This window comes from Nuphar pumila, chromosome 15 (genome assembly GCF_984573655.1).
Source record: "Nuphar pumila chromosome 15, dmNupPumi1.hap1.1, whole genome shotgun sequence".
Classification (NCBI taxonomy): Eukaryota; Viridiplantae; Streptophyta; class Magnoliopsida; order Nymphaeales; family Nymphaeaceae; genus Nuphar; species Nuphar pumila.
Genome location: NC_143263.1, coordinates 4,948,226 through 4,968,823, shown reverse-complemented (window position 1 = coordinate 4,968,823; position 20,598 = coordinate 4,948,226). Strand labels below are relative to the sequence as shown.

The 20,598-nt window shown below is 34.2% G+C and overlaps 1 protein-coding gene across 1 annotated transcript; it reads left to right on the top strand.

Annotated features, from left to right (window-relative positions):
* Positions 1-399: 399 nt before the first annotated feature.
* On the top strand, positions 400-20,008 carry LOC149814231 (putative 2-carboxy-D-arabinitol-1-phosphatase). Its single transcript, XM_089988502.1, has 7 exons — positions 400-570; positions 18,140-18,260; positions 18,419-18,518; positions 18,608-18,747; positions 18,857-18,936; positions 19,620-19,682; positions 19,781-20,008. The coding sequence occupies exons 1-7, from the start codon at positions 533-535 to the stop codon at positions 19,902-19,904; spliced, it is 666 nt and encodes a 221-aa protein (XP_089844628.1). The 5' UTR covers positions 400-532; the 3' UTR covers positions 19,905-20,008.
* The last annotated feature ends 590 nt before the right edge of the window (positions 20,009-20,598 follow it).

Here is a 20,598-nt window from a genome sequence, read left to right as displayed (position 1 = left end):
TGTTAACTCATATCACTACACTTTATATTCTATGGATTCCGACTACTGCCCTGGCACTCCAAAACATTTGGTACTTAAACTTGATAACCTTAACAAATATTTAGCACCTGTATGCGTAAGTTGGGATGATTTCTGAGTCTGTTTCTGCAGAAAGCTGTGAATAATTCGAATAGTTGTCTGGAATTTTAGATCTTGTTCCTTGAGATATACTCTCCATGAAACGATTTTTTATCTTCTGTTAATAGTCTAATATGGCTTATATCCATTGTCTTTTTGTCATATTCTTGGTGTATATATGAGCACATGCACTGTGCATACTGTAAACCTTTTCTAATCTTGTGACATCACATGACTTCTAACACAGGTGCTTTAAATGTTGTCATATCTCAAGACCCAGATGAACTTGCCAGTGCATCAGAAGCTGTTGATGAACATGTTTCAATCACTGGTAGTGCATATGATTTCAAAGGTGCAACAACATCACTTGTCTCTGGACCTTTGCCTACCTCAAAAAAGGTGACTCTTGTGAGGCATGGACTTAGCTCCTGGAATGCAGAAAGCAGATTTCAGGTGTGAGAGCAGTCACATCACCCAGAATCTTGTTTAACTAGATTAAGCCATGGCACATTAGTCATTGTTTTGTTCAATTTTCTGCATTCCCTGCCATAGTTTTTATCTGTTCTGTTTCTGCTTCTTGTGCTTTTATTTTGTCAAGTGATAAAGAAACATCTTCAGACTTTCTCTGTTACATTTTCTGTAAAAATGAATTAAATCTTATGTATGCATAAATGAACTTACAGAGAAGAAATACTGCAATATTAGAAAGAACAGAAAACATGAAAATCATATAGTATCTGCATAAAGTATAAACAGATAATGGGAATATTCTGCTATAGTCAAATTTGAATAAACTTGTTTCTTGACTTCCCACTAATTTGGACTCAGATGTTATTGATGAGAAACGTGAATGTTCTTTGATTTATTGTAGAGTTTGTGCCCTTGAATGGTTTAGAAAATATTGAACTGAATGCATAACAATGTGTTGAATAAAATGTGGTAGGCCACACTTCCAATTGTAAGTGTGAATCACACCTGAAAAGGTAGTTGTTTTTTCTTTGATATAATATTCATAAGATATTTCCATAGTATTTTTGTTTGTAAAAGGTGCCTATATAACTTGAATATATAAAAATGCACAACAAAGTAGGTCCTCTCTCTCTCTCTCAACAAAACAGGGTTTCTCTTTCTCTCTAGTCTGAGTGTGAAATCATTCTCCAATGTGCTTGTCTTGAGGTTATGAAATGGGCAAAGTAATACAAGGGAGTGTCTCTTATGAGCATACAAGAACACAATAGCAAATGACACAAGGACCTCTTATGGGCCAAAACAAGATTACAATCGCATAAACCACTTATGGGCCAAACACACATAAAGGATCTTATTAAGAGAATGCTTGAGAACAAGCTTAACATACAAGAGGGGTTACACCCCCTATTTATACACAAAAGGAAGCAAAAAAAGAGCCATTGTGAATTGCTCCAAACAACTAGAAATGTAGCTTTTGGGAGAACTTTCCAATGGCTCTTTTTTGCTTCCTTTTGTGTATAAATAAGGGGTGTAATTCCTCTTGTAAGAACTATAATGCCCTTGATAAAAAGAATAAATTACAAAAATAATAAAAACCTAAAGTGCCCCTAATGAACACAACTAATTACATAAGGAAAAATGACTAAAATACTCCTAATGGGTTTTACTTATTACGTCAATATATATATATATATATATATATATATATATAATCACCAAAAGTTTGTCAAGCAAAAAATAAAACTGGGGAGAAGGAAGAGCTTTCGTAAAGAAGTCGGTCAACTGAAATTCCGATGCTACATAGGGCAGGATGATGGTCTTCTTCAGATACTCTTCACGAACATAGTGACAGTCCATTTCAATATGTTTGGTGCGTTCATGAAACATGTGATTGCCGGTTATGTAGATGACGCTTTTATTATCACAACATAACCTTGAGGGTGAGTGCATATGCACTCCCATGTCTTCAAATAATCTTCTCAACCACACAATTTCAAATGTTATGGTGGCCATGGCACAATACTTAGTTTCAGTGGATGACGACACCTTCTGCTGCTTCTTGCATTTCCAAGACACCAATGAGTCACCTAAAAACACACAGAAACATGTAGTTGAGCGTCTATTATTAGGATTTCATCACCAATCAGAGTTAGTATAAACAATTAATTTGTCTGGGGAGGAGGAAGACAAAAAAATCTCTTTAGAAACAAAATTTTATAAATATCTAATGATACACATAACGACACTCATGTGCACAGTAGTAGGGGAGTGCTGGAATTGATTGGCAGTATGGACTGCGTGTGAGATATCAGGTCTGGTAATGGTTAGGTATGTGAGGGCCCCAATCATTTGGCAGTAAGGAGTAGGTTCATCTAGTGGTTTGCCATCATCTATCTTTATTTTTGCATTTATCACTTCAGGAGTGTCCACCTTTTTCTCATCTGTAATGTCAGACCTGTCTATGATGTCATAAGTAAATGTGGATTGAGTTATAAAATAGCTACGAGTTAAATATGCAACTTCAATCCTTAAAAAATATCTAAAAAAGCTTAAATTAGTCATTTCAAAGCTTTGTTTTAAAACATTTTTAATAAAACTAACTCTCTGTTTGTCTCCTCCGGTGATGATTATGTCGTCAAAATAGAGAAGGAGGATAACAATACCTGCATCAGTTCTCTTAATAAACATAATAGTGTCAGTATAATAGGAAGTAAAGCCAAATTTAACCATAAAAGAACTAAAACAATCATATCAGGCTTTAGACGCTTGCTTCAAACCATAAAGGGTTTTCTTTAAGTGAAGCACATTTCCAACATAAACCTTATATCCATGTGGTGGGTCCATATAAACTTCTTCATTCAATTCTCCATTTGATAAATGGGCCAACATCTAATGGCAACTACAATTATAAGAGTTGTAACGAAAGTCATCTTAGCTACTGGAGAAAAAGTTTCATCATAATCTATTCCATATTCCTGAGAGTAACCCTTGACCACTAATCTAGCCTTATGTCTCTCTAAAGTTCCATCACTCTTAGTTTTAATTTTAAACACCTATTTGCAACCTATTGTCTTCTTTTCATGAGAAAGACTCCTTATATCCCAGGTCTTTGGTCTTTGATTTTTCTAAGGCTTGTATTTCATTATTCATAGCACTCATCAATTCAGGATAAGTTTTGGTTAGACAAACTTTATATTGAGGGGCGAAGTTTTCATCGGATACAAATCTATTTGGAGGTCTATGTATTCTAGTTGATTTCCTAAGAGTGCTTGGTTATATGCTAGAATATTGTTCTAAGGCATTTGAAGGTCTATCACCCGTTCTTCTTTCATATTAGATAATTGAAGGTTCACCATTAATGTCAATAGACTCACCATACTCGATATTGGATTGAGGTTCATCATTAACAACATCATTGTTGTTTAATATATCACTGTTACTTTTAGGAAGTAATTCAAGAAAAAAGTAATCATTATTTTCTTTAATAGGCACATCTAAACCAAAGAAACTTTCTTGCTCTATAAAGGTAACATTCCTTGATATATAGAGTTTATTATTTTTAAAGTCACAATATCTAAATCCTTTTTGGGTTTCTCCATAACTAAGAAAAACACAAGAAATGACTCTTGGTGAAAGTTTGTCATTTCTATTTGTAAGGACAAAATATTTACATCCAAAAGTCCTTAGCCTGAAATAGTCAGTGGTAGTTTTATAGAGTTTCTTATAGAGAGAAATATTTTGAAGTTTGGTTGAAGGAAGTCTGTTTATGAGGTAAACTAAAGTGAGCGCAACTTCATCCCAAAAGTGTTTTGGAACATTTTTAGATATAAGCAGGGTTCTAGTGGTTTCCATTATATGCCTATGTTTTCTTTCGGCCAAACCATTTTGCTGAGGCATGTTTGCACAAGATCTTTGATGTAAAATGTTGTGATTCTCCAAATAATTTTTAAAATCTTTTGACATATACTCTCTCGCTGAATCAAACCGAAGTATACAAATATTGGTTTTAAAAAGATTCTTGACAAGGTTGTGAAATGTTTTGAAAGTTTCAAAAACTTCATATTTGTGCCTAAGAAAGAATATCTAAGTAAAATGTGAATATTCATCCACAAATATCACATAATAAGTAAATCCTCCTTTAGAGGCAATAGGAGCAAGACCCCAAACATCTGAGTGTATTAATTCAAGCAGTTTGTACATTGGATTTTTTTATTACAAAATTTTCTCAAATGAAATACATTGGACAATTTAGAAATGCTAGGATGACCTAGTCTTTGATGCCATAGAAAAATATCCAAATTTTATACATTGAAGCAAAAAAATTCTTTAGGAATGATCAACCGATCAATGTAGTAGAGATCTCCTTCTCTATGTCCTTCCCTAATCTGCTTATCAGACTGGAGATCCCATATAAAACATTGGTCAGATGTGAAGGATGTAAGGAAACGGCTTTGAATATATTAGGTTCAATAATGAACCAATACACATGCACATGAAGTGCGAATATACCGACTAAAGGGGAAAACACAAGCACATAATGTGCTAACACATAAACCCACGAAGGGCAAAAATGCCTATAAGGCATAAGTTGATATTATTGAAAAGAGAAAGGGTGTAACACCCATTACATGGAGCAAAAGCTCCTCCAAAGGAGTGCTTTAATTACAAGGGGGAGACCCCTATTTATAACAAGAGAGGAGTCACATAGAGGGCTCCCAAAGGAGTCGTTGGGAGCCCCCAACGGTCACATTTGTGACCGTTGGGGGCTCCCCAACGACTCTTTGGGGAGCCTCCCTAGGTGGCGCAAACCACAAAAATGAATAAAATAAAAAAATAAAAATAAAAATAAAATTACAAACATATTCCAAATGGAATATGCGTAAAAAGGGGAAATGACTAAACTACCCTTATGCCTAATAATAGAGAAATATATATTTTATATATATAATTAGGAAAATACATATGCATATATACCATATATGTATATGTATCATCCTTTATATATATAAAATATATATAAGATTACAAAGATTGAATGATACATTTTAACACCCCCCCCCTCAAACTTTGCGTGGGGGAACGAAAAGATTGAAGAATGCAAGAGGAAGAATCTCAAGGCTTCAAGAGCCTTCAGTCTAAATGCCATTGAAATTTGCAAATGTCTTCCTCCAAAGTCTTTAACGATGATCACCTTTCATGATCTATCCAAGGTACTTCTTTTCCTCTCATCTTCAAGATCTTGTGGAACAAAACAAGAAGAGGTCCAAGTAAAAGATATCTTTGCACTTAAATCAAGTGAAATATTCCAAATAAGATGAATTAACCAAACAAAAAAAAAACATATCATATAATTCATCCAAAAGTAATGGTGCAAAAAGATATTCTATGCATAATTCATCACAGGATTTGATGGAACAAGATAATTACTCATGTATGCAGAATGATTTTAGAAAACCATTTTTTCATAATCATATACCATGTTGAAGAGGAAGCGGAAACAAATTACAAGAATGCATAATGCATTCATAAAGTCCAACATTGGACAAACACAACCTCATAACGAGGAATAATATAATGGTCCACAAGGGACACCACAAGAAGCCTACGAAGAGGCATAAGTTGCACATAATTTATTGAATGAGGGCAAAAAGGCTATAATATGCATATAATATCATGAAATGAATCAACACCTAAAAGAGTCATTAATGATCATGCTCCAATCACACTTTAGTCAAGTAATATTATATGAACCGATAAGATAGAAAGACAAGTGTTATTGATTTTAGCAAGTCCTTTGAAAGCGATTTCAAGAGGGAAATGCTCAAAAGAGTGTATAAAACACAAGAGTTCAAAAGGTTTTAAGTTCACTTAAGAGGCAAAAAAATGAGAGTTATTTGAGTAGAGAACCTTACACATTTAGGAACATCTCACTCAAATGATTGCAATTACAAAAACTCATTTTGCATATCAAGTATAAAAGGTGACCAAAAAATCAATTTGATTTTAAAATTTACATATTAATGATATGATTCACTTGTATCTTTAAAAGACAAAATATGAATGAAATTTCACAAATTTCAACAATAATTCATCCATTACAAGCAACTACCTCATTAGTCCTCCAAAACCCACAAATCAAGTGTATAAGCTACTAGATCAAGAACATAAATATAATGCCATTAAAGGCAAAGGACACACACAACGGTGTGTAAAAGAACATCTTGTCTACATGTAATAATACTTGAAATGAGTGCATCAACGATAAAAACAAGAGAATACTTGCCAACATAGACCAAAAGCATCTCTTGTCTACGTAAAAATACACTCAAAACCAAGTATGTTCAGCTATTAGATCAAGAGTATCAAGCCAACCATGGGCTAAAACACAATACATCTCTTGTCTACATAAAATGACACTTGAAATGAGTGAAAAAAGCCAACCATGGGCATACATCTCAACGACTAGAACAAGGACACAAATGCCAACATGGACTAAAATCACACACCATGGTGTGAATCAACGTGCCTTGTCTACATATAATAACACTCAAAACAAATGTGTTCAGCTACTAGACCAAGAGAATAAAGCCAACAAAGGGCTACCAACACACAATGGTGTAATAATATGTCTTGTCTACATATGATGACACTTAAATAAGAGGTATAAGAGGAGAAAACTTTTGAGGCAATAAAACTTATAAGTAAAACTTTGAACAATATTTTGAAAATAAATATATGCACAAAAGCATGTAAAAGTATCTTTAACAAGATACTATAATCGATGAAACAATATAAATGTAAGAACATACACACACCAAGAACACTTGGAACACTTGTGCACAAAAGCACAAGACATGAAATCACAAATGTGTAAATGCACTCATAAGATTTATAAGAAATAAAAGGTTGGGCAATCATCCCCAACACCCTTGAATTAAATATACCTTAAAACATTTAAGGTTCTAAGACACCATATATCCATCACATTTATATATAAATAAGAGCATCCATAAGATCAATGGTCAAAAGAAAACGAGTGACACACTCATAATTAGAGATCATATAACAAATCATTCTAGAGTCCCAAGGTGCCCATAACTCACCTCAACAACCATCTTTAATATGGTAATTGGACAATCTAAAATGACATAACACAAGGTGCCCTTAACTCACCTCAACAACCATCTCTAATATATCAATAAGGCCATACAAAAAGGATTGATGCATCATATAACTTGTGATGGATAAAAATAAATGTCATAAAAAGGCAATGAGCACTTAGGGAAATCATTTTCCAAATATGTGATTTTACAAAGAGGGCCGATTCAAAGGTCCAACATAATTAATCACAACAATATGCCTTATAATAATTTTGCATAAATACGAAATTATGTTCAATCATGATCATTATCAAAAGACTTAATAAACACAACATGAAATATTTAAGCAATGTCATGTGTGAGAACGGATTTGGAATAATCCAAGAATCAAATCAAGCTTTTATAAATTGCAATTATATGCATACCAAGATGTAGAATGACAATAATCTTAAATGGGCAAATTTAGGACAACATGTAACAAGATATCGCGGAAGCATTTATAATGATCAAAGAAACAATCTCACAAGTCCACTAAGGGACAAAACAAGCCCTAAGAAAGACAATATATATCATCTCTTTATTGAAAAGAGAGTACCATGTGAAAATGTCAATGAATAGACAATACGCATACAAGCATGAATACTTTATAAAAGAAGTGTACGAAGACACTCTCACAACACTTGAATAAAATACGCAAAAAACATAATAATAGCAAACATGCAATAATGCATGTATTTTATAAAAGGAGCAAATGCTTGAGACTCTCAAGCTTTTACAAAGATGGTAATATTAAAAAATCTCATAAAAAAACAATATTAAAAAGAAGCTTATAACAATCATGAAATCTTCTCAAAGAGAATATATTCATAAGAAGATTCACAAGGATCAAAAGGCCTTTCAAAGAGAGATCCAACAAACAAAATTCTCAAATGAGGGTACATACGAAAGGAAGAGAGAAAACTATTAAAGTGGAGAAAATCCCCAAAGAGAATACTAGGATTGCGTTATGGCATAAATCTATAAACAAAAATTCATAATATTATATGACTTAATAGATTATAATCAATGGCATGAATAGGTTTTAAATAAACACAACATGAAATATTTAAAACATATGTAATAAGTATACAACATTAATGAGGACCATAAATCTTATAATAAAACATATTCTTGAAATTGAATTGAAGAATGAAAAGAGAATAACCATATTTTATGAGATCATTTTTAAAACATAATTCAACCGATATAAAAATGCCTTCTTAATCAAACATTGCTCGTATGAAAAAGAACTCATTAGGTAGGAAAATAAAACATCATTTTTCAAAGACATGTTATTATGAAAAAACCTCATATAGGACATTTTAGAGGGTAAACACATACCTTTAATATGAGAGTATGTGAGCAATGCTACATCTCTCACAAACATTTTACTTCTAACATAACTTTCTTTAAAAAACTTATTTTTTAAGAAAAGACATACGAAAGAGAATAATATAAAAAGTTCAATGGAATTGTTAAGAATCCAAGCTCATAATGACATGAAGAACACATATGCAAAAACATATCTAATTCTTTATAATGCTCAATATTTAAAGAAATATAATGCATACCAAATATTTTAAGAAGCAAAAGAGAGAAACATATATGCAAAAACATATTTAATTCTTCATAATGCATAATACTTAAAGAAATATAATGCATACCAAATAATTTTAAGAAGCAAAAGAGAGAAACGAGAACTTCACCATTCTTCTTTAAATTTTTTGAATAGCACGCTTCCCAATGCAACAAAGAGCAACTCGATCCCAACCTTGCTTTGATACCATGTAAGGAAACGGCTTTGAATATATTAGGTTCAATAATGAACCAATACACATGCACATGAAGTGCGAATATACCGACTAAAGGGGAAAACACAAGCACATAATGTGCTAACACATAAACCCACAAAGGGGCAAAAATGCCTATAAGGCATAAGTTGATATTATTGAAAAGAGAAAGGGTGTAACACCCATTACATGGAGCAAAAGCTCCTCCAAAGGAGTGCTTTAATTACAAGGGGGAGACCCCTATTTATAACAAGAGAGGAGTCACATAGAGGGCTCCCAAAGGAGTCGTTGGGAGCCCCCAACGGTCACATTTGTGACCGTTGGGGGCTCCCCAACGACTCTTTGGGGAGCCTCCCTAGGTGGCGCAAACCACAAAAATGAATAAAATAAAAAAATAAAAATAAAAATAAAATTACAAACATATTCCAAATGGAATATGCGTAAAAAGGGGAAATGACTAAACTACCCTTATGCCTAATAATAGAGAAATATATATTTTATATATATAATTAGGAAAATACATATGCATATATACCATATATGTATATGTATCATCCTTTATATATCTAAAATATATATAAGATTACAAAGATTGAATGATACATTTTAACAAAGGAGACCTTACAATCATGGTCGATTATTTGGAAAACTGAAGGAAGATTTAAGTTTGGAACAATTCGGATTTTTGGAATAGAAAATTTTGAAGAATTTAAATTTTTTTCAATTCCTTTAATTTTAAGAGAGGATCCATCCGCGGTAAAAACATTAGATCCACTTGAATTAAAAACACAATAAGAGAGCATAGTACTATAAGGGTCATATGAAATGAGGCACCAAAATCTAGGAGCCAAGAAATCTTACCGAGAGGTGAGGAAGAGGAGACCATGACACCAGTTAAGGAGGATGGGCCTTTGAAAAGTGGTTGTAGAGCTTCTGCAAGTTGAGACAAGGACATGCCTTGGTAATCAGAGTTAGAGGCTTTCTTGTTTTCCTAAAAAACTTCTAGGGTAACTAGTCTTTTCTTATATTTTTTGAATTCAGAGCAAAAAAGGTTTGATGTGCCTCAGTTTTCCACAGTTATGACAAGTATTTTTTTTCTTTGGTATCATACAGAGATGCCAGTCGAGAAAGCGGGAGCGAGAAGCGATTCGGGAAGCGGAAGTGGGAAGCGAGGCACTTCTAACATTTTAGGAAGCGGGAAGCGCAAGACGCTATGTCACAGGGACTCTTCAACAAGGTGCCGCACCCGCACCCGATGCGGTCAACTAGACCCTGGGTGCAGTTAACGTACCCAGGGTCATTTATGCCCAACTTTTGGACTATATATATATATATATATATATATATATATATATATATTTTTTTTTTTATATTTTTGCCGCACCCCCGCACCCAAGTTTTTTGAAAGTGCCGCACCCCCGCACCTGCACCCATGTGACATAGGCAGGACGACTTAGAAGTGAACCGGGAATCGTATCGGAAACGAGAAGGAAAGCGAACCGGGAATCGTCTCGAAAGCAACCTAAGAAGTGAACCGAAAGCGACCTAGTATTCGAGTGGGAAGCGAATATGAATCGATTTTCCCGATATTGGGCAAAAAGAAATTTGTTAAAGGCTCCGAGCCCCTCGCCCTCCAAAAACAAAATTCACTTCCTGATATTGGGAAGCAAGCGAGAAGCGAGTGGGAAGCGAAATGGGAAGTGTTCTTTCCATTTAGGAAGCGATGAGTTTCGCGCTTTAGAAACGCGTTTTGGAAAAGCGCGCTTCCCCGAGTCCTATAGCATTTCTGGTAACCCTGGTATCATATCTCCGATCATTGCTCCTTGACTTCCAAGAATTATTCTTGTAGAAATGATGAGGCTTATAAGAATGAGTATTGGCACCGGGTCTAAAAACCGCCAATATATTGTCTTTGGTCGATCATGGATTTTAACCTTGTTTCTTCTATACAAACTTGGGTTAAAATCTCATGTAAAGGTATAAGCTCCTATTGATTTTTTCTCCAGTGGATGATAGAAACACGAACATGTTCAAATTCGGGCCTAAAAACTCTTATGAATTGAAAATTTATCTCGCCATGGATTTGATTTTTCCTACGGCGAGCATCATCAAGGGTAACCCAAATAGGCTCCATTTTAGTAATTTGGTCCAAGTCTTTTGAGAGTACCATAGTACTCTCTAACACTTCTATTACCTTGCTTACAATTGTGAATCTTATCTTGTAATTCTCATTTATGGACACTATCATGTTGGGTATAGGTTTGTTTGATATAAACCCATGCTTCATCGGCCCTCTCAATTTCCAATATATTCTCGCAATCATCTTCACACATATTTCTCATAAATAAGGATAAAACCTTGGCATGTCTCACATCCCATGCCTTAATGGTCTTTTTGTAATCTAAGAAAGCCTTTTTTCTCTTTTTGTCTTTAAGAGGTTCCTCTTTTGTAACACAATCTTCCCCACAAATGAATTTTGTGAGAGGTTGAGGTTCCAATATGGATCCATCAACATAGTCCCACAAATCTTTGCTCACCAAAATTCTTTTCATAGTGGTGACCCACATGTTATAGTTTTTTCTATCAAATTTGATGAGAATAACCGTAACTACTTTTTCGGTCATTGTTCCAAGAAAAGAAAGAGTAGGAGAAGAGAATATGTAGAGATAAAAGAAGAGAAGAAGATTGCAAGAAATATGTTGAAGAAGTTTGATGGTGCGCTTCCCAAGGCAACGAACAACGAACTAATGCTGCACTAATCTCATGATCCTCCTCTTGATCGTCACGTACATGTTACAACTCAAAAGCACCAATGCTCTGATACCATGTAATGAAATGGGCAAAGTAATCTAATGAAACATTAGTATAAAGAACAATGTCACAAAGTTACTACACGAGATGTACAAGTATACAAACAAGAAGTCACTAATGGGCAAAATACAATAAGCCACAAAGTGGCAAGTGACAAACACACACAATATGAGAGAGAGAGAGAGCTTAAAAATATAAAGAATCTATTATTGAAAATGCTTTAACAAGCATTTCCTACCGGTGGGGCAAGACCCCTTATTTATACAACAAAATGGAAGCAAAGGGGCTCCCATAGAGTCGTTGGGAGCCCCTCTAACGATCACATTTGTGACTGTTAGAGAGGACCCCAACGGCTCTTATGAGGGCCGATTTCAAAAGCTAAATAAAAAATAAAAGAAAAACAAGAAAACAAAAAATAATAATAAACAAAAAAAAGGTCCCTAATGGACATGCGTATTTACAAGTGAAAAGACTAATTTGCCCCTAGTGGGCATTACAAAAGTGTATATATATAACATCCATATATTTTAACGCCCCCTTCAATCTCACGGTGAGATCACTGAGAGTTTGCTTAGGAGAAAGTAGAAACAGGGTAATGGAAAGGCTTTGATGAAGAAATCCGCTAGTTGCTAATCTGAAGTAACATATGGTAGTTAAACGGTGCCCCGTAAAAATTCATCTCGAACATAATAACAGTCCATCTTGATGTGCTTTTTTCGTTCATGAAAGATGTGATTGCTAGCAATGTAGATGACACTCTTATTGTCGCAACACAACTTCGAAGGAGTAGAGATAATGACTCTCATATCTTTGAGCAGACTTCTCAACCAGACAAGTTTAGCGGTAGTTATGGCCATTGCCCTATACTTAGCCTCCGTGGAAGATAGACACCTTTTGTTGTTTCTTACATCTCCAAGAGATTAATGATTCTTCAAGAAAAATGCAATAACCTGTTGTAGAAATACGATCATTGGGGTTATCACCTCAAGTAGAGTCAGTATAAACAATTAAATTACCATATGTTACTTCAGATTAGAATAGTTCTTTGGTGATGGTTTCCTTCAAATATGTGATAATTCTCATAATGGCAGCCATGTGAATGGTAGTAGGAGCATTTTGAAATTGACTTGCACTGTGAACAACATGAGCAATATCTGACCTAGTAATAGATAAATATGTTAGTGATCCAATCAGTTGACGATAAGGAGTAGAATATTCTAAAGGAGTTCCATAATTGGCTCTCATCTTAGGGTTGATTACTTATGGAGTCTCCACTTTCTTTCCGTCAGTTAAGCCAGACTTAGTAATAATATTTGATACAAGCTTCATGTGAGACAGAACATATCTCCGAGGAGAATATACAACTTCGATCCCTAAAAAATACCTTAGAAATCCAAAGTCAGACATATCAAAATTGTTTTTAAGAATATTTTTAATAAGCTCAATGCCCTTTTTATCATTCTCAATGATGATCATGTCATCAACATATAATAATAAAATAGTTACATGATCACCTGCATACTTAACAAAAAGAGCAGCATGGTCTACTATTCTTAGAAGATCGCCTAGGTAGGGATTCTTCAACTTAATCTTCTAAAGAAATGTCTTGAGAGTATATATCGAAAGCATTTTGATGTTCATTGCCCTCTCGTCGAGTATACACATGTATATCATTGGGATTTTCATTGTGAGAATCATTATTTTGATGCAACAAAGCATCATTTTGATAAGAATTGTCATCACAAATAGTATTATTAAAATCTTTAGACTTATTTCTAGGCAATAAGTCAAAGAGGAAAGAATAGTCAATTTCTTTCTTAGATTTTTGAAACTCAAATCCATTTTGTTCTTAAAGAAAGATCACATTTCTTGAAACATAAAGTTTGTTAATTTTAATATCATAACATCTATACTCCTTTTGATTTTCACCATAGCCAATAAAAGCGCATTCAAGAGCTTTTGGTGAAAGTTTATCTTGTCCTTGAAAAAGAACAAAGCATCTACAATAAATTTTTTTCAATCTTTTAAAATCCAGAGACATTTTGAACAATTTTTCAAAAGGAGAAACATTTTTTAAGAATGAGAAAGGCATCCGATTTATAAAATAAGTTGCGGAAAGAGCGGCTTCGACCCAAAAGTTATTTGGAACATTTTTAGAGACAAGAAGAGTTCTTGTTGTTTCAATGAAATGCCTATGTTTTATTTCGACAAGACTATTTTTTTGAGGAGTTTTAGGACAAGATCTTTGATGAATAATGTCATTGTGTTTAAGATAGTTTTGAAATTCATTTGACATGTATTTCACCTCTGGAATCAGATCTAAAAATGGCTATGTTGTTTTGAAATTGATTTTGAGTAAGGATATGAAATTCTTTAAAGATAGAGAAAACATTAGATCTGTTCTTAATAAAATAAACCCATGTGTATCTAGTAAAATCATCAATAAAAACAACATAATATGAATATACTCCTTTAGACATAACAGGTGCCGGTCCCCATACATCCGAATGCACTTAATTCAAATGGTCTCTTGAAAATAAAATTGCTATGTGGATAATGAAGAGAATGCATCTTTCCAAGGATACAATCATTGCATGTAAATTCTTTTTCATTACAAGTTTTTTTCAAAAAAGAAAAAAAATACAATTTAGAAATACTAAGGTGACTAAGCCTCTTGTGCCAAGTACCAATATCTTTAGATTAGACATGATTATAAAATGATTTGGATGGCAAAGACAAAAAGTCCATGTAATATAGGTCTTCTCTTCTATGGCCTTTCCCAATCCACTTCTCGAGCCGGAGATCCTGCACATAGCAATTGGTTGGTGAAAAAGATACACTACATTCAAAATCGGTTATTTAAGAAACGAAAAAGAGATTTAAGTTAAGTTTTGGAAAATTCCTAATTTTTGAAACATGAAATTCTTTGCCTTGACTAAAAACTTTTTCAAGGTTTCTCATCCCTTCAACATCTAATGATGTTCCATCAGTTGTGGAAACGAATGATTTAAAAGAATTAAGACTTGGTTTTGATAAAAGAGATGCATTTGAAGTCATATAAAAGAAGACACCTGAATCAAGGATCTAAGAGGACATACCGAGAGTTGGTGAGATCGCGGCACCGGAGGTAGAAGGTATGGAAGAGTTGATTCTCATGAATTGTTGAAGAGTTTTCGTAATTTGAGCATTGGAGTCCTTTATGTCTCCATTTCTCTTTGATTCTTCACTTGAATTGCTTGGACTATCTCAAACGGAAGCCACATTCTTTTTAAGCTTAGGACAATCCGGTCTAAGATGACCTGGTTTATTACAATGGTGACAAATAATTTTTCTTCCTCCACCATTGTTATTTTTTCAAAAATGAAGAGGTTTATATGTCCTCATGTTATTTTTCGGTCTAATATCACATGAACCTCATCAAAATCCTTTTTAAAAGCCAAGCGAGTTTCTTCTTAGCATAAGTCGGCAAGGATTTCACTAAGAGGAGTAGAAGCCTTATGAAGAAGGGATCCTCTTAGTTGTTCAAATTCGGGACGAAGCCCATGAATAAATTAAAAAAATCTTTCTCTCTATTTGCTCTTGCCTCATAGCAATAGCGTTTCATTCCCATTGTAGTTCGAGGAGAGCAAGTTCATCCCATAGAGGGGATAAAGAACCATAATAGTCTCTACTACTCAGTTACCCTTGCTTGGTTCCACTTATTTTTTCTTGTAAAAAGAAGTGCCTAGCAAGGCCCTTTTGAGTGTACATACTTTTAATGAAAAACCATGCTTCATTTGCTTTTTTGAATTTGGCTAGATTAACACAAATCTTAAGTTCCACGTTATTCATAAACCATGGTAATATTTTGGCATGCTCACTTTTCCAATCTTCAATTTTAGATTGATATTCTTTAATAACTTTGACCTTTTCTTCATCACTCAAGGCTTTTTCTTCATTCTCCTCCTTGGTGAGCTTTAATTGTGGTTCTGGAATGGTTCCACGCACATATCCCCAAAGTTTCTTACCTTTGAGGTTGTTTTCCATAGTGGTCGCCTACATTCTATAGTTGGTTCCATTTAATTTGAATGAAAGGTCGATCTTTGCATCTTTGTCGGGCATTGTGGAAGGAGTTGAAGAAGAACAAGGGTATGAATCTCAATACCACTCAAACATAAGAGAGAGTAGTCCCAAGAGTGCTTCCAATACCTAGTGACTCTAATACCATGTAATGAAACATTAGTGCAAAGAACAATGTCACAAAGTGACTACAAGAGATGTACAAGTATACAAACAAGAAGCCACTAATGGGCAAAATACAATAAGCCACAAAGTGGCAAGTGACAAACACACACAATATGAGAGAGAGCTTAAAAATATAAATAATCTATTATTGAAAATGCTTTAACAAGCATTTCCTAATGGTGGGGCAAGACCCCTTATTTATACAACAAAATGGAAGCAAAGGGGCTCCCATAGAATCCTTGGGAGCTCTTATGAGGGCCCATTTCAAAAGCTAAATAAAAAATAAAAGAAAAACAAGAAAACAAAAAATAATAAAAAATAAAAAAAAGGTCCCTAATGGACATGCGTATTTATAAGTGAAAAGACTAATTTGCCCCTAGTGGCCATTACAATAAATAAATATATATATATATATATATATATATATATATATATATATATATATATATATAACAATAGCAAATGGCATAAGGACATTTTATGGGTCAATACAAGATTATAATCATACAAGCTACTTATGGGCCAAACACAAACATAAAAAATATAGAAAGCTTGAGAACAAGCTTAACATATAAGAGGGGTTACATCCCCTATTTATACACAAAAGGAAGCAAAAAAGAGTCAATGGGAAGTGCTCCCAACAATTAGAAATATAGTTGTGAGCACTTTCCAACAACTAGAAATATAGTTGTTGGGAGCACTCCCAACAACTCTATTTCAATAACATTATAAGGGCTATAATGCCCTTAATAAAAAGAATAAATTACAAAAATAATAAAGACCTAAAGTGCCCATAATGAACACAACTAATTACATAAGAAAAAATGACTAAAATACCCCTAATGAGTTTTACTTATTACATCAAGAATATATATATATATATATATATATATATATATATATATATATATATACACACACACACTTTGACAGGCTGTGCATATTTGGATGACTTATGTGCATATTCAGTAAACACATGCAAATATAAGCTTCTGTGATGATTTAAAGTTCTCTATAAAGGGAAACTGGACTCCAGTTAAGGATGTCAATTGGCGGTCATTCGATTTGGATATCCAACTGACCCAGTTTCATATAGTTGGATATCATAAGTTACACTATTATCTAACTACATCTAATTTTGGGGTTCTAAGTATGAATGTGTTAAATATATAAAATATAACTAGATAAAATTAAAGGTCCAATCTGATTAGGATCTCTTTTACATGTAAAATTGGATCTGAAAAGGCTGTGGGTCTAACCAGATTAATAATCTGGTTAGGGGTTGCCCAACCCAACCTAAACTCTAGCAACATTACTTTTAATTAAGTCGGATATGGTAGACTGATATCTGAATCATCTATTTCCATGCTTATAGTTCACTCGTTTTATAGCTTGTGAGAGAGTAACATCCAATTTTCTCTTGTTAAGAGATTACAAGCTTTCATGAGCATGTAAATGCAGATTTACAGCCTTATAGGATTTATGATGTCAAATGCATTATGCTCTGTATTAGTTGATTAGAACTGGTTTTGAGAGCGCAATGTTTAGCACTTCGGGAATGTTATCCAAGTTTGAAACATGCATTCATATGATTGAGAGCACGGTTCAGGTGAAAAACAGACCGAGTCATCACACCAAGTCTAGGAGCAAAATTGTCCCTGAATGGAAAAGTACAGTCTACATATACTATTAATTTCCCAGTCGGTTTTATCCTTTTATTCAGTCTTTCTTATTTAAACATGACACATTAATGTTTTAATAATTAAATTCTGTTAGCCTGTAGATGAAAATTTTTGATACCTCTGCGGATGATGAATAGTTTCATATTTATAGGTTTTGATAGATCTCTCTCTCCCTCCTTTTGTTGAGTCTTATTTAAACATGCCTGCATTAATGATTTAGTAATTATATTCTACTAGCTGAATATGAAAAGTTTCACATTGTTAGATTTTGCCAGTGATTCTGATGATAAATAGTTATAAGTGTTTATAAATGTTTTGTTTCTAAAATTTTCTTGTAGAATGAGATCATGTTTCTATCAACTTCCAACAGATTAATTAACTAAACCTGCCAAACCATCCGCTTCAGGGAAGGTTCAAATCTGTCCATTCTAACAGATGCTGGAGAAAAGCAGGCTGAGATGTGCTGCAGGGCATTATCCAATTTAAGTTTTGACTGTTGTTTCTCTAGTCCAATCTCACGTGCTAAGGTTTGGAAACTGCTTTTTGATTGGAAGCCTGAAAAAGTTGGTTGTTGATTATTCTTGGTTTTGAACACTACCATGGATCCTTTTTTTTTCCTTTTTCCTTCTCAAATGCATACCAGTTGGGTTTATTTACGTTCCTCAATGCTAGGTGTGTAATACAGCGGAGTGCTGAGCTTGTATGGCAAGGAAGGGAACCACCACTTATTTTCCTTGAATCACTGAAAGAGGAAAATCTATATTTTCTTGAGGGAATGAAAAATGGTCTGTATGCTGTCCTATTGGATACAAATGGTTTATCTTTTTCATATTCTTATACACCGTTAAATGATTCATTTTATGTTTGGAGGCAGTTGACGCTCAGAAAGAATACCCTGATTTATATACTGCATGGAGGGAGGATCCTGCTAATTTTCAGGTGAATGGGATCTATCCTGTTCGAAATCTGTGGGGGACTGCTAAAGAAGCATGGAAGGAAATTTTGATGACACCTGTAAGCTGCTTGTGGACGACTTTTTCTTGAACAAATATGCATCTTTTTCTTGCTATACCATTCCAATCTTATTGTATGGATTCAGTGCATCTATTTCCATTTTCATCAGGGAGAAAACTTTTTGGTTGTCACACACAAATCAATTTTGCGGGCCTTGATTTGTACAGCACTTGGGTTGGATCCTGAGAGGTAAATTATCTGTTGTTTAATTTGTATGCTATCGTTAACTATGAAAGAATGTTTTCATGCTGTCATTTCTCTTATGCGTCTGGTGACTCTGGTCTGTTAGCAAGAATTTGTGAAAGGATCTGGATAGGATCAAAGTTTTTAAAAATGGGGCATCTTACATGTTTATCTTGATGTGGCGATATTCTTTCTGGCTTAAACTTTCATGTCACCCAACAACCAAAATTCCCATCTATATGCCCCCCTTCACTGAACCCATGCTGTTTTGGAAACAGATACTTGGATCCACCTGAAAGTTTTGAATTTTTTTGGGACTGCTTATAATTAAAAAATATGTAGATTCCCAGTTTACTGGGGTCTTGAGGAACCTGCAGCATGTGACCCATGACCTGGAGAAACGGAGATTTACTATCGCAATGCACCTTTTGCCATGATTGGGTTGTAATATTGGTTGAAGATGCATGCCCCCTTTCTGCAGTCTAAGTTTGCACTATCAGTTGATTCAAGTTATAATTATAACACAATTTCGAGTTTATGATTTGCTGATGGATTAGCTTCAAAATGTTGATTACTCTGCTTGGAATTGAGGTTATGTTTGGTGATATGCTTACCTATCTGTTATTTGTTCCCATCCATCCTCCTTTAACTTACTGAAGATTGGTAATTTACGTATGTACATTTAATAGGCTAAAATATTTTCTTCAGCCTATCAGAAAACGAAAAAGACCCTTCAGAGTAATGTCAACTGGGTATGTAGTTCTTTTTTCTTCTTGCCCTCTGGACTGCACTCAGAATTTCTAGAGACAATGCTAACTTATCATATGCTTCTGTTTGTTTGGTGATGTAGGTCTCGTGCAATAGACATAAATAATGGTGGAATCTCGACCATAGTCTTCAACAAGCGAGGGGAAGCCATGCTTCAGAGCTTAAATCTGACTTCTCATATCTACAGTGAACATGTATACTATTGAAATAGAACATTGTTTTCTTGATATTGCTAAGAGCAACAAGCACAGAAGATTATACAAAGACAGTTATGCATCTATGCTATTAAGTTGAATCTTTCATGTCTTGATATGATTGGAATAATATCTTTCACCCTTCCTATGAAAAGAAAAAGAATCTTTCATCCTTTTTTGGCTTGATGTTGCGGAGACCATCCCAGATATTGGAAACGGTTGGACGTTGCCTTGATTTTGGCGTGCTCAATGGTTGGCTGGGAAGCAAACTCCTAGATCATCTTTTTCTTGACATAATTCTAGATTATCCTACCAAGGTGCTCAAGCTTGCCAATGCCGTGTTAATCAACTCTCTTATTCAGAACCACTAATGGTCATGCTGGACTCAGCAGACATCATAAGAACTAGCCCCAAATTTTATTATATGTGCTTCGACATGAGAGAGCACCTATCAAAAACGCATGAGAGAGAGAGAGAGAGATGCTTCAATATACAAGATCAAAAGAGATCTTGAGTTGTGGTTAAACAAGCAAATTGGTTAATGATACAGGATCAAGAGCTTGACTAATAGCGATACAAGCAAATTTATTAACAACCAAGAGCTATTACTACCCGAGGCAAGTTTGATAATCTTGAGCCATGAGAGTCTGTTTGGGAAGAGAAAAGATCATGTGTTTGTCAAGTTTCAAAGAACAAATACAATCTT

Excerpts from the sequence above, each read along its gene's own strand:
- LOC149814231 (XM_089988502.1), top strand. The coding sequence starts at position 533 with ATGGACTTAGCTCCTGGAATGCAGAAAGCAGATTTCAG. Across the intron at positions 18,261-18,418 it reads GTCCAATCTCACGTGCTAAG|CGGAGTGCTGAGCTTGTATG; the intron begins GTTTGGAAACTG and ends TGTGTAATACAG. Across the intron at positions 18,937-19,619 it reads CTTGGGTTGGATCCTGAGAG|GCTAAAATATTTTCTTCAGC; the intron begins GTAAATTATCTG and ends TACATTTAATAG.